Raw genomic sequence first — 14,942 nt, 5'->3', positions numbered from 1 at the left:
AGGACCTTTTCTGATGTACAGATAACTTGAGATTGTAAAGACTAAATACAACCGTTTATTGAATCCCAACCTATTTAATCCCCCTTTGCTTACTTTTCTCATCTGTAAATGGGAATATAATAGACTCTTCCTTATAGGATTATTTAGAGATTTAAGTACCTTGCAAAGTACTTAAAGCAGTCCCTGGAACAGAGCACACAGTGAATAAATGTTTGTTATTATCATTCCTCTGATCAACATCATTATTGAGACTATCAAGGAGTACAGAAGTGAAGAAGCTGCAATTGCTATCCTTACACTTCCCACAAGCTAGAGAAAAAAAGGGTACTGAAACAGTAATTATGATTCAGAATAGATTATAGCTCAGTGTTATAATATAAGTTCAACACTGGTCTAGAAGCATAGAGGGGAAAAAAATGTTCCCAAATGTCCGTGAACATGTCTGCAACAGTGAGTTTTTCATTCATCAAGTCATCATCATCCTTCACTTCAGCACAACTTTCTAGGAAACTCTGCATATTACCAGCATCGAAATGAAGATGAAAGTCCAGAGTGGCTGATCTGGGGCTTCTCTGAGTGGGAGGATCCCATGGTCAATGGTCTAGGGCCCTCTTTGAAAAAGAAAGCAAGGTAGAGAGGTGGATGTACAGATACAAGAAATCCAGAGAACACCTGTAAGATACTCTACAAATGAACTTCACCAAGGCATATAGTCACCAAACTGTACAAGGTCTGTGCCAAAGAAAAAAGTCTTAAAGGCAGCTAGAGAAAAAGATAAGAACACATACAAATGGAACCCCATCAGGCTAACAGCAGACTTCTTGGCAGAAATCTTGCAAGCCAGGAGAGATTGAGGGACTATTTTCAGCATTTTTAAAGAAAGAACTTCCAACCAAGAGCTTCATATGCCATCAAACTAAGCTTTGTAAACAAAGGAGAAATAAAATCTTTTCCAGACAAGCAAGTGCTAAGGGAATTTATTACCATTAGACTATACTTACAAGAGATCCTTAAGGGACTTCTAAACGTGGAAACAAAAGAATGATACCTGCTACCACAAAAACACACTTGTATATAGCCCACAGACCGTATAAAGTAACCACACAATAGAAACTACAAAGCAACCAGTTAACAACTTCATGAAAAGATCAATACCTCACATATCAATATTAACCTTGAATGTAAATGATCGAAGTGCCCCACTTGAAAGGCATAGAGTGGCAATTTGGATAAAAAGTAAGAGACACTCATCTGCTGTCTTCAAGAGACCCATCTCATATGTAACAACATCCATAGGCTCAAAGTAAAGGGCTGAAGAAAGATTTTTACACAAATGGAGCACAAAAAAGAGCAGGGGTCACTATTCTTATATCAGGTAAAACATACCATAAACCAACAATAGTGAAAAAAAAAAGAACAAAGAAGGGCATTACATAATAATAAAGGGGTGACTACAACAAGAAGACTTAACCATTCTAAATATATACACACCCAACATTGGAGCACCCAGGTTCACAAAGCAAGTACTTCTAGACCTATGAAAAGACTTAGACAGCAACAACACACAATAATAATGGGGGACTTCAACAATTCACTAACAACATTAGCTCATCGAGGCAGAAAACTAACAAATATATTCTGGACTTAAATTTAACACTTGACCAATTGGACATAATAGACATCTACTAAATACTCCACCCATTGACCACAGAATATACATTCCTCTCATCTGCACACAGAACATACTCCAAGATCAACCACATGCTCAACCATAAAGCAAATCTCAATAAATTCAAAAAAATAGAAATTATACCAATCATACTCTTGGACCACAGTGGAACAAAAACAGAAATCAACACCAAGAAGATGTCTCAAAACCACACAAATACATGAAATTAAACAATTCACTCCTGAATTATTTTTGGGTAAACAAAAAAATTACAGCAAAATTAAAAACATTCTTTGAAATAAATGAAAACAAAGACATAACATACCAAAATCTCCAGGATGTAGCAAAAGCAATATTACAAGGAAAGTTTATAGCACTAAATGCCTACCTCAAAAAGTTAGAAAGATCTCAAATTAACAGTGTAACATCACACCTAGAGGAACTAGAAAAACAAGAACAAACTAATGTCAAAGCTAGTAGAATAAAAGAAATAACTAAAATCAGAGCAGAACTGAATGAAATTGAGACCCCAAAATTCTTACAAAGAATCAATGAAACCAAAAGTGGGTTTTTTTGAAAGGATAAACAAGATCAATAAACCACCAGCTAGATTAACCAAAAAAAGAGAGAAAATCCAAACAAGCACAATCAGAAAGGACAAAGAAGACGCTACAACTGATCTCATAGAAATACAGAAGATCCTTAAAGACTATTATGAACACCTTATGCATACAAAGTAGAAAATCTAGAGGAAATGGATAAATTCCTAGAAATACACTTTTCATTTGCCTTGAAAACTGGAACAAGACAAGGATGCCCACTCTCACCACTCTTATTCAACATAGTAGTGGAAGTCCTTGCCAGAACAATCAGGCAAGAGAAAGAAATAAAAGACATGCAAATAGGAAAAGAAATCAAATTATCTCTCTTTACTGATGATATGATTCTATTCCTCAAAAACCCTAACGACTTCACCAGAAGGCTTCTGGAACTGGTAAACAACTTCAGTAAAGTCTCAGTATAAAAAGTCAATGTGACTGGGCACAGTGGCTCATGCCTGTAATCCCAGCACTTTGGGAGGCTGAGGCAGGTGGATCTCCTGAGGTTGGGAGTTCAAGACCAGCCTGACCAACATGGAGAAACCCTGTCTCTACTAAAAATACAAAAGTAGCCAGGCATGGTGGTGCATGCCTGTAATCCCAGCTACTCGGGAGGCTGAGATAGGAGAATCGCTTGAACCCGGGAGGCAGAGGTTGCAGTGAGCCGAGATCACACCATTGTACTCCAGCCTGGGCAATAAGAGCAAAACTCCGTCTCAAATAAAAAAAAAAAAAAGGATCAATGTACACAAATCGGCAGCAGCATTTCTGTATGCCAACAACATTAAAGTTGAGAGCCAAATCAAGAACATAATCCCATTTATAAATAGCTGCAAAATTACAATACAATACAATACAGTACAATACCTCGGACTACATCTAACCAGGGAGTTAAAAAAATCTCTACAAGGAGAGCTATAAAACACTACTGAAGGAAATCACAGCTGACACAAACAAATGGAGAAACATTCCATGCTCATAAATTGGTAGAATTAATATTAGTAAAATGGCCATACTGTCCAAAGCAATGTGCAGATTCAATGCCGTTCCTATCAAGCTACCAATGTCATTTTTCACATAACTAGAAAAAACTATTCTAAAAATTCATGTGGAACCAAAAATGAGCCGAATCGCCAAAGCAACCCAAAGCAAAAAAAAAAAAAAAAAAAAAAACAAAGCTGGAGGTGTCACATTACCTGACTTCAAACTGCACTATAAGGCTACAGTAACCAAAACAACATGGTACTGGTACGAAAACAGACACATAGATGAATGGAACAGAACAGAGAACCCAGAAATAAAGTCACACATCTACAGCCATCTCATCTTCAACAAAATTGACAAAAATAAGCAATGGGGAAAGGACTTCCTATTCAATAAATGGTTTTGGAATAGCTGACTAGCCATATGCAGAAGAATGAAACTGGACCCCTACTTTTCATCATATATAAAAAGTAACTCAATATGGATTAAAGATTTACCTAAGCAAGAATCCTAGAAGAAAACCAGGAAACATTCTGTACATCAGTTTTGGGAAGTAATTTATGATGAAGTTATCAAAAGCAATTGCAACAAAAATAAAAATTAACAAGTAGGACCTAATTATTCTAAAGAGCTTCTGCACATAGAAACTATGAACAGAGTTAACAGTTAACCCACAGAATGGGAGGAAATATTTGCAACCTATGCATCTGACAAAGGTCTAATATCCAGAATCTATAAGGAACTTAAACAATTGAATAAGCAAAAACCAAATAATACCATTAAAAAATGGGCAAAAGACATGAACAGACACTTCTCAAAAACAGACATAATAAGTGGCCAACAAACATTTTTTAAAAAGCTCAGTATCACCAATCACTGGAGAAATGCAAATTAAAAGCACAATGAGACACATCCCTCACACCAGTCAGGATGGTTATTGTTAAAAAGTCAAAAAGCAAGAGATGTTGGTTAGTCTGTGGAGAAAAGGGAACACTTATACAGTGTTGGTGGGAATGTAAATTAGTTCAGTCACTGTGGAAAGCAGTTTGGAGATTTCTCAAAGAACTAAAAACAGAGCTGTCATTGGACCCAGCAATCCCATTACAGGTTATATATCCAAAGGAAAATAAATTGTTTTACCAAAGAAACTCCCACATGCGTCCATATGTTTATCACATCACTCTTCACAATAGCAAAGACATGAAATCAACCTGGGTGCCCATCAACAGTGGGCTGAATAAACAAAACGTGGTACATATACATGGTGGAGTACTACATAGCCATATAAAGAAACAAAGTTATGCCCTATGCAGCAACATGGATGCAGTTGGAGGCCATTATCCTAAGCAAACTAATGCAAGAACAGAAAACATGAAACTACATGTTCTTACTTATAAGTAAGAGATAAACAATAGGTACTCATGGACATAAAGATGGCAACAATAGACACTGGGGACTACTTGGCGGGAGGGATGGAGGGGGCAAGTGTAGAAAAACTATGCTCATTACTTGGGTGACAGGATCAATCATACCCCAAACCTCAGCATCATGCATTATACCCAAATAACAAGCCTGCGCATGTACCCCCTTGTATCCTCTAAAAAAGAAAACAGGGAAGGAAGGAAGAGAAGGAGAGAGAGAGAAAGAGAGAGAAAGGGAGGGAGGGAGGAAGGAAGGAAAGAAGGAAGGAAAGAAGGAAGGAAGGAAGGAAGGGAGGGAGGGAGGGAGGGAGGGAGGGAAGAGAGGGAGGGAGGGGAGCCAGATACAGTGATACTACTCTCCTGTTACCCTACCCTAGCCTAGCCTGGAAGAGCTAGAGGAGGACCAGTTAATGTGCAGGTCCTAGTGCACAGTGAAAACAGGGGGGCCCTGTTTAAAAATTATTAAGAATTTCCACATATTGACCCAAGAGCATTAAACCAAGAGCAGGGCTCTTCTGGGTGCAAGGTGAGACCACACAGGTCACAAGTCACAGGTCCATGAAGCTGCCACAGCTAGACAGACCTCATTAAAGAAACCATCCTGCTCCCCCCATTAAGAAAATGCATGCAAATGGATACAAGCTAGGTCACAGTGAATTATAATAATACTTGAGGTTTATTGAGTATTTAGTATGTGCCAGACACTCCTCTAATCATATGATGTGTATTAACTAATCTATACTCCAAAGTAGGTTTTATTATCACATCCATTTTAGAGGTAAAGAAATTGGAGCTCAGAGAGGTTACGTAACCTGTCCAGTGTCACACAACTGCTAAGTGGAGCCATGATTGCAAATCCAGTCATTTGGGATCCAGAGCCCGTGCTTTTAATCACTATGCTCCTGTTTCTTTCAAAGCAAATACCATTTCTCCAGAACTCTCCAGTCCACATCCCCTCCGAGTGTGGCAAACCAGGGCGAGAACAGAAATCAGTATTTGCTTACTCTTATGTCATAGTCTAAACCTACATATACATTCCAATATCTAATTTGCTTTTCATGGTTTTTTTTTTCCCTTCTATAAATGAGGACGCCTGTGTAAAACAAAGTAAATAAGAGAAAAAAGAAAAGAAAATTTGCTGGTAATTATATCAATCAGACATAACCACTGGTAATATATTGGTATATAGACATCTAGCCATCATATATGTTTCTCCAAATGCATTATACTTGAACTTTAAGTGTAATAGTCTATCTTGAAGAGTTTTCCAGATCACTAGATTTTCTCAGCAGCATCATTTTTAATGTCCCTCCACTATGCCATTTTATTTGTGTAAGACAACGTATGTATTCACATATTGTTGGACATTGGTGCTGTGCACCATTTTTGTTACTCAAAATAGTTCTGGGATCATAATTGTGTAGCTAAATCTTTGTATCCATCCATGATTATTTCTTGAGAAAAAAATCCTAGAATTTGAAACACTAGGTCAAAGGGCAAATTATATTTACTTAAGAAATTAAATTAAAACAAAACAAAAAGAAGACAGCACTGCCACCTTGCATTTCAAACATATCGCTGATGGCCCGTGGTGATGCTCAGAGGTTTCCTGCAGTGCACACACACTGGGACAGCCTCTAACACTTTCTAATGATTTGTTTCATGCCTTCATACCATCTCTGTCCTGCCATCTCTGTTTTAGATTGTGGCCAAGAAATACCGCAACTATGATATCCCGGCTGAGATGACAGGCCTGTGGCGGTACCTCAAGAATGCCTATGCCCGTGATGAGTTCACTAACACCTGTGCAGCTGACAGTGAGATCGAGTTGGCCTACGCTGATGTCGCCAAACGCCTCAGCCGATCCTGAGCACAGCCATTTTGCCCCATCCCCACCACAGAAGGACACCGCAGAACCACTCCCCTAAGACTCCAGCTTCATAGACTCCTCTTTCTCACTGCCTTGAGGCACACTTTTTGTAATCAAGCCTCATCCTTGCTGGTATTATGGGAACTCCAGCTTGCTCTCTTTCACGAAAGTCAGCACCATCCCTGGCCTCCTCACATAGGAATCTAGCAGAAATGATAGACACAGTCCACCTCTTGGCCTGCCAGCCTGATCTGGGCTCAGCATGTTTGGGGTCAGTCAGTGCTGGAGAGCCCACATATGGGATTGCTACTGGCTTCTTCTGCCAATATCAAAATACCTTCTCAGATGCTTTAGAAACATGCAACACCAGCTCCTTTTCTACCCTCCTCTCCGTCCATACCTACAAGGCCAAGGACAAATGCCATCTTCATCCTTCTTAGAAAGAGATCTATTACCCACAGAGAGAGTGAATGGAGGAGGACCAAGCTGGCTGTGGACTTGGGTGTCTGGTAAACACAGCTTCAGTCTTACTACTTCTGACACCGGTTATTGGGCACTAAGGGCCAGACTGGAAAGTCACTTGAGACACAGTCTCAGTTTGTTGCAGTGCCAGAAATGCTGTGCTGCTGCTGCTGCGCACCTGGCCCATGCTGTCCCTGGCTTCCATACTGTCCAGGTCCTGCCAGAAAAGGAAATTGGCATGCAATTCTAAACTGCAGTGACTGGGATGGGAGGGGAGGGGAGCAGTGTTGATGCCAAGAGGCCCACGGGGTCTACCAGCCATGGGGTTTGCTTGCTTAGGAGTAGTTGTTTCAGTGGTGATTACAGGCCTGGGTTTGACTATGCTTACCAGTGAGTGGTTTTTGAGCTATGAGAAAGTGGATGGGAGTGGGAGGAGGAGGGATGGGTGAAGACAAAAGAGTTCTTTATGACTCTTGATGTTCCCTGGTAAACTTTTAAAAAGGCCTTCTCTCATGATCTAAGTCTTGGACTGGTGGCGTCATGTAACTGCTAACCGTACAGTAAAAACCCAAGAACGGGCCAAAAACGTCTTCCCGGTTTCTCCAAGCTGCTTCTGGAATGCAGGTCTGTTGGCTGGGTGCTCTCCAGCAGTTGCTCTTGCCTGATTCGGCTGTAGCCTATAATAAGTAAGCGCCACATTTAGGAGGTGGTCTGATCATGGAACACCTTAGGAAGAAAGTCCATGAGCCTTTCTGACTAGAAAACCATGTGGTTTGAACTTGAAGAAAAATATAGACCCATCTGGGTTAATTTTCCTACAATCAGACTTAACTGCCAGATTAAAAAAAAGAAAAAATTTTTAAGCTAATATTTCACTCTTTTGTCATTCTCCTTGAGTTTCATCTCCTAAAAAGCTTACCCAGCCCGAGCTTGGGGACCTACGCAGAGGAAACTAAGAAAAATGCTCTCATCAACTCCCTCTCCCAGTGAACGCCCAGTGAGAAAATCCATTTGCCACAGGCCCTTACCTTCAACAATCCCCCTTCTATGGTGTTCGCTGGGAAAGGGTGAGGCTCCCAAGTGCCGGAAAGCCCCTGGACTTGGCTCATTTCTCAGCAAGGGCAGGACAGCACGGGTCCTTTCCATAGAAACATCAACAAATTCTAACCCAAGCAATCCCTGGACCTACCTGCCTCCAGGGATCTCTGAAGAAAAAAGGTGACCCATTGATCAAATCAGAGGAGAGGAAGCAGGAGGCCTCCTAGAGCCCACTGAGGAAGAGGAACTTTCTCAGTAGGACACTTTATAAGCCTGAGAAAGCTTTGAAAAGACAGAATGAGTTGATTCATTTCCACCTCTAAAGGAACCTTTCCAGGTCCCCCTGGAAACTGTGCCCTGGAGATGTTTAACAAGGAGAACTGGTGAGGAAACAGTCCTTTTTTACTGTAGGGAAAAGCCCCAAACTAGCCTCCTGGGGAATGAGGGCTGGAATGATCCCGAAGGCCTTTTAATTAGTGTGAAATCCTGCTGTACTCAGAAATCCTTCCCCGAATTTACAGCACAGGCAAGATGACCTAAGAGGCAGTTTACTTCCCTGAGACCCACAGTTGGGCTGTTCTGGAAACACATCTGTGAATCATAGCCAATTGCCACAGAGAAAACAGAACCAAGTGTCCGGTGAGGCGACTCCACCCCAGAGAAGGCTGCAGAATTCCAAGGACTCGGATTGGATGTTCAGAATTCAGCAACTGGCAAGTCCTTAAGAACAAACAGGTCAAACCAAATCAATATTGCTGTTTCTAGATGTTCCTTCTTGTGGTTGAGTTAGTTTTACAGAGATAAATATATTAAGGCAAGGAGGTGGGGATGTTATATGATCAATTATAGCCATTTAAAAGAGAGGGAGGAGTTACAGAAGGAAGGCACTTCTGGGTCCTTAATTCAGAAATATCTTCATATTTCAGCACTGGTTTGTCATATAACAAAAGTGATTGTGGACTAAAAGTTATGGTGTCTTATGACTAGATTTATTATGGTATATTAAAGTAACAATACTATTAACATTACCTTCCTTTTTTTTTTTTTTTCAAAAGAGATCTTTCTCCAAATGCTTCAGCCTGTCTAGGCTTCTTATCATATGTGCAGCACATCATGTCTCAGCAACAGTGTGGTGAGGTCCTTAGGTGGCCCAAGAACAACTCAGGGAGCATGGGAGGGTCTGCAGTTGGGACCCCACACTACACAGCTATAGGGTAGGAGGCTTCCTTGTCATTGGTCCTGAATGAATACGAATCGCTCAGAAAGCATTTTGGTGGCACAGAAAGGGGATGTATTTGTGTGGAGATCTTATTTTATTTTGTATTTATTTATCTCCTTTGACTTGCACAGCACTATTGGGGGTGGGGGAAGCAGGGTAGTGGGAGACGAAGAGAGAAGCAAGAGTTAAACTCAGAATAACTGAGTTGAATTCACCGTCTATTCAGCACTGCCTGCTTCTGAGGTTGGCCCAGAGAGAAGGTATTGAGTAAGAGCTTAACAACTATAAAAAGCTGGATAAGTAAAATCATGATGGATCCAGAGCACAGCTTCTTCAGCTCCTGATAAAGAAAGTCAAATGCTTGATAAATTCAGTCACAGATGTGAGCATGGCTATATTCTTTTAAACAAGAGGTAGAGTGACCTAGCACTAAGCAAATGAGCTGAAATGTTGGAAACACAGTCCATCAGCTTATTGGCCACACGATCCCAAACTAGTTTTAGCTTGGGAAATGGGCCTGTCCTCAGCATCACCTTCTTGTGCTGGTGGGGCCAGCGAAGTCTTGATCTTATCAGAAAAAGGCCACACCAAGAGTGAGGTTTCCCGGGCTGCCTTTTCAGGCCCTCGTCAAATGAAACAACAGAAGCTCTTCACAGTTCTGTGCCCCATGGCCACTCCACAGACAATACCAAGCATCTTGAATTGTCATAAGATGGGTCATGCCTGAAATAGATCTTGACCATATGAGATTCCCAGAAATCAGCAAGGCCTGGACAAATAGAATTAAGAGGGAGGCAGAGGCAAGAATGTGCAGGTCGACCTTATAAAGAGTTTAGCATCACTGTGAGAGACTGTGTCTAAAATTAAACTGATCTAGAAGCAGCAGGTAGGTATTCGGTAAGTACTTCTGTGACTTGTCTCAATACCCACTGGCCAGGGGTCATCTCAACTGCACAGTGAATCAAGATGCTGGTGTCATCCTCCTTGGAAAGAGGAAATGTTAATTCATGGTTAAAACTAAGTACAATGATTCCCAAGGGATCACTTTCTTATTTTTTTAAATGACATTAAGGAGAATCTTTAAAAAAGCATCAGAGGAAGACGGGTGCATGTGAAGCACCCTGATTCTGATGTTATGAGAACTTAAGTGAACAGGACCTGCTGCACACAGTCCCATTGTCTTCTATCCATTTCTCTTTATCATTCAAAGCAAGCAACATGTGCCCTCCTCGTGAACACACATTCTTCTCCTTTGTCAGTATGTGTCTCCCAGCTTAGTGTCAGGATACTTTCGATTCATAATTATGTATGATCCAATGAGTACATAATTTCATTTAACGTTATTTAAAGAAGTAGATCCAATTCCTCTCTTGCAACCAAAAATAAATAAAATACATTGCCTCAATATAAGATTTGGGTTATTCTGTGTTTCTATAGAGGCAATCTGTTTTTGGTAAAATGTACTTTTAAGGATCCAGTCATCTAAAGTATTTTATGTAGAGTTAGAGATTTCACAATATTGACTATACACATATTTAAAATATAAAATATCCAACTGATGTTTGAATTTGTCTTACTTTCCTGACCACCTTGTTGTTCCATTTTATAAGGTGGGGAATTAACTAGCTTAACAAAAGTTGCTTAGCTTTTGTAAAACAGCAAGTGTTTCATTTTACAAAGACACTCCAAATGATAGTTACTTGATTTTCTCGAGACCTTTAACTGTGGTGATGAAATAACAGGACTTGCTTTCAAGCCTGAATAAATGTAAAATGCCTTTTAACGAAGATACAGCTGAGTGTTTTCCTCATGAATCTGAACCAATTACAAATTTGTGTTCCAGTCTTGATTGGTATTGACTGATTCAAATAAAGTTGGTTTATTTTCACATATTACAAAAGTGGTCATCTAACTTCTTATTTGAGGTGGGGATTTCCTGTGCTGTTTTAGATGACAAGTATGAAGTACCTTTTTTTTCCACATAAAGGTTAATTTATTTTCCCATTATAAAGGAAAATGTTTACTCTTTTTAAAAATCAAAAGCACGCCTGAATAATTTTTATATTTTAGTAGAGATAGGGTTTCACCATGTTGGCCAGGCTGATCTCGAACTCCTGACCTCAAGTGATCTGACTGTAATCCCAGCTACTTTGGAGGCTGAGGCAGGAGAATTGCTTGAACCTGGGAGGTGGAGGTTGCAGTGAGCCGAGATCACACCACTGCACTCCAGCCTGAGTGACAGCAACAGAGCAGGACTCCCTCTCAAACAAAACAAAACAAAACAAAAAAATCAAAAGCAAATGCAAAGGAGTAAGAAGAAAAGGAAAAGCATAAAGTTTGTGAACCAGCCATCCTAAAACCATTTTTTTTTTTTGCAAGGCTAAATAAACATTCTTTCATCATACTTGGGCTATGTAAAAAATTATACTGATGCCCTTTCAGTGTTTCATATTTCCCATCTGCATCGTCATCCATAGAGGTAGATCAACAGTGACAGTCCAGGTATGATTTAAAGAATTCCTTAAAATATCATTCTTCTTGTGCCCAGAGCTCTCTGTTGGCTCTCAGTGGCTTGTGTAGCCCTGTCAGCATTCCTGGGCTGAAATCCCTACTCTCAACACCACATCACTGACTCTGGGTTCAGGTTCCCAGAGTCCTTAGTAAGCTTTGCCTGAAGCCAAAGTGACGTCTGATGAAGACTTCTGTGAGCATTCACATTGCTAAAGGGTACAAAGTTCTCGGCTGTCTCTTGTGTCCTCTAGACTCAGTCATAACAGCACTTCATTACCTTGGAATAGATGAAACAGCAGACCCAGGGGTGGATCCTGATGGGAGGGGTAGCCTGATGGGGGGGGAGCTCAAGGCAGGTGCAGCAGATGCAGCGGGTGGTCACCCCACCATCCCGACTCCCATCTTCCACAGGCAGAGCTCTGGTTGGGTCAGGAGTCCACCACTTCCCTCCTCCGTACTCCCCCACACTACTCAGATGACTGAAGCAAGGGTGATTTCATCCCCAGTTCCAAGGGTAAAGCACAAATGATCTGGGCCATCCTGCTGGCTGTAGTTGGTTTCAAAGTGGGCTCCTGACCAAGTTCCGCCCAGTATTGTGAAGGGAGATTTGCTCAGGAGCTTCTGAGAAAGATCCCCTTGTTCTTAAGAAAGTGACTCCTTAAGTCACTGCTTCTGGATGTGGGTATGAGGCCTGGAAGTGCTGCTGTCCTCTGGGGACCCTGAGAGGGTAGCAGCCTCAGGGCAAAGGCAACATGCTACAAAACACAGCAATAGACAGAGACAGAACCTGGGTCCTTGATTTGACCACAGAGTTGCTAAATCAACAAACCCTGAAACTGGTCCTAACTCTGGATTTCCTGTTCTGTAATTCATCCCAGATTGTTTGAAGGTGATTTTCTTTTCCCCCACGAGTGACCCAAGGCATTCTAAGTGGTATATTAGCCAAGTTAGTTGTGGTGGTTATTTTTTTAATAGCCAGTTAGATCATCAGACTGCTCACCCAGGAGGCGTCCCAGGCTTCCACTGTGTGAACATAGGGCATCTGCTCTCCAGGCTGACCAAGAGCTGGGAGCATGGGAGACATCATCTCTCTGTGTCTTGGTTTCCTTAACGGTGCTATGAAGAAACCAAGGGGCACAGGATGGCAGTGACTGTGTCTAGCATTGAGGAAGACTAAGTCCTATTCCAGACAAGATTCCAGAGAAGTAACGTTGGAAATGAGAGTATCTCATTACACTCAAAGGTGTTGTGACCTACGCTTCTTTTATTTATTTCTTTTATTTTTATGTCTAGCAGCTAACCTACCTGGAGCCCCCTGTAAGTTTTACCTTGTGGGAAAAGGCATGGAGTATAAGACTGGAGAGGTAGGAAGCTCAGGATTGAAAACAAAGAAATGAGAATTTGACTTCTAGGTCCATCATTAAACTAATATGTGACCTTGAGCAAGGCTCCTTTCTGGGCCTCAGTTTCCTGAAGGGAGTTACGAAGTCTCCTTGGCTATGAGATTATACAGTTTCTGATGAAGAGTACTTTTTGGTAATAAAGGATTATTTTAAGTGGAATGACATTTCAACCAATTGGAACATTCAATCTATTGGGAGGTCTCTCTGTGGTCTTCTTTAATGGAAAGAAGCCAATAACCAGAAAATACACAGGTATTTGTCCATGTGAGTTTCTTCTTTTAAAGTAAATTTCAGAGTATGACTTGGAGTCAATTTACATTATATGGGTCTCCTATCTTTCTACCTAGATTCACTGAAATCGACATCCATGTGCAATAAACATGACTCTGAGGCCTTGCAATTGGGTTCATTCAGCTGCATTTATTTATGCAAAAAGTAAAGCATAGCCAAAATTTGGGAAGATTTTTAATTAAAAAAAGTGGAGATGAGAAAAGCAAGTTTCAATGTAATCCTCCTTTAACTAGAATATCTCAATGCCCCACTCTTATTTCCAAATTCATATAGGCCTTGGAGTCTAGACTGCTAAGATGCATAATACAAATGCCATAATAGAGACCAGTGTAGAACCCAGTACTATTCCATCTGTGGAGCAGTGCTTGGTTTCACACCATTTTCAGTCTGTCTAGAATTGTTTCCTGTGTGTTAGTCACTGTTACCACCCTGTCCCCAATTAAAAACTAAGCTCCTTTAAGAGATAGAGTGCAGGTTATTCAATTTTTGTGCTGTGTCTCACCTTGTCTAGCACTCAGCAAATATTAGATGCTCAAAAGTATTTATTAGTGGTTGACTGGAGAGATCATGAGACACTATTGCAGACTTCTGGGTTCACCTTGGATCTCACTCTTCATTTCCTTCTAGTCCCTGACACCCACTGCACCATAATTCTGAAAATAGAGTAAAAACGGAGAGCTAAGGAGAGAAATAGGTGTCTGTGTTAGTTAAATATGCTTCCAAGGTGCTTCTGAAGAATGAATCCTTCTAAAATAGTGTGTACAGCATTTGTCTGTCTGGCTAAAAAAATCAAAAGCTACCTAAGCTCATTTTATCACATGGTTCTGATGAGTTAATAATTTAGTCAGTTGTCCAAATTAGCCACAGAATTGTGCCTAGATTAGGTGTTATATTTAGAAACAGGTTAGAAGCTTTGAGGTGAGGGTGATTCTGGATGCCATAGTCCTAAAATTATCTAGCTAAATAAGGTTTAAACAAATGCATCTTTTTTCTGCATATAGGTTCATCAGGGAAAATTTTGAAAATACAGATAAGAAATAAAAAATAAATAAATTATACTGGTAATCCTTCTGCCCATAGATAACCACCTTTAATTTGTAAATAATTATTTTCCCAGACTTTTTCTAGTGAGATATAAATATAAATATGAATACTGTTTTTTAACAAAACGAGAGCTAATATTGAGAAATGAACCTAATATACCTTCCTGTACCCGTGATAAACAATTCTGGGGCAAATATGTTTTTCTGTTTCTATGCCAAACAATACTAGGACCAGACAAAACAAACAACTTGCTACTTTCTCCAGGAAATATTTGCTTACTTATCAAGACCTACAGCTTGCTCAATAACAACTGTTCAAGACCTCACCTTACAGCGCCCATTGATTCAAAGCTTTTACATTATAAACTTTGCCCAATTCCAGCCCATTTTCTGCCTTTCAAGACCCACCTTAAAATCATTTGGCCCTAAATG

At 40.4% G+C, this 14,942-nt stretch overlaps 1 protein-coding gene across 2 annotated transcripts in view; it reads left to right on the top strand.

Annotated features, from left to right (window-relative positions):
• CLIC5 (chloride intracellular channel 5) overlaps positions 1-11,157 on the top strand; it is a 119,449-nt gene extending 108,292 nt beyond the window's left edge. For both annotated transcript variants that reach the window (XM_033217363.1, XM_033217362.1), the window contains exon 6: positions 6,376-11,157. In XM_033217363.1, coding sequence (XP_033073254.1) covers positions 6,376-6,543 — 168 coding nt within the window. In that variant the 3' untranslated portion in view covers positions 6,544-11,157. The remainder of the gene's footprint in view (positions 1-6,375) is intronic.
• The last annotated feature ends 3,785 nt before the right edge of the window (positions 11,158-14,942 follow it).

Source organism: Trachypithecus francoisi, unplaced genomic scaffold (genome assembly GCF_009764315.1).
Source record: "Trachypithecus francoisi isolate TF-2019V2 unplaced genomic scaffold, Tfra_2.0 Lachesis_group10, whole genome shotgun sequence".
NCBI classification, from domain to species: Eukaryota; Metazoa; Chordata; class Mammalia; order Primates; family Cercopithecidae; genus Trachypithecus; species Trachypithecus francoisi.
This window is presented reverse-complemented; position numbering and strand designations above follow the sequence as displayed.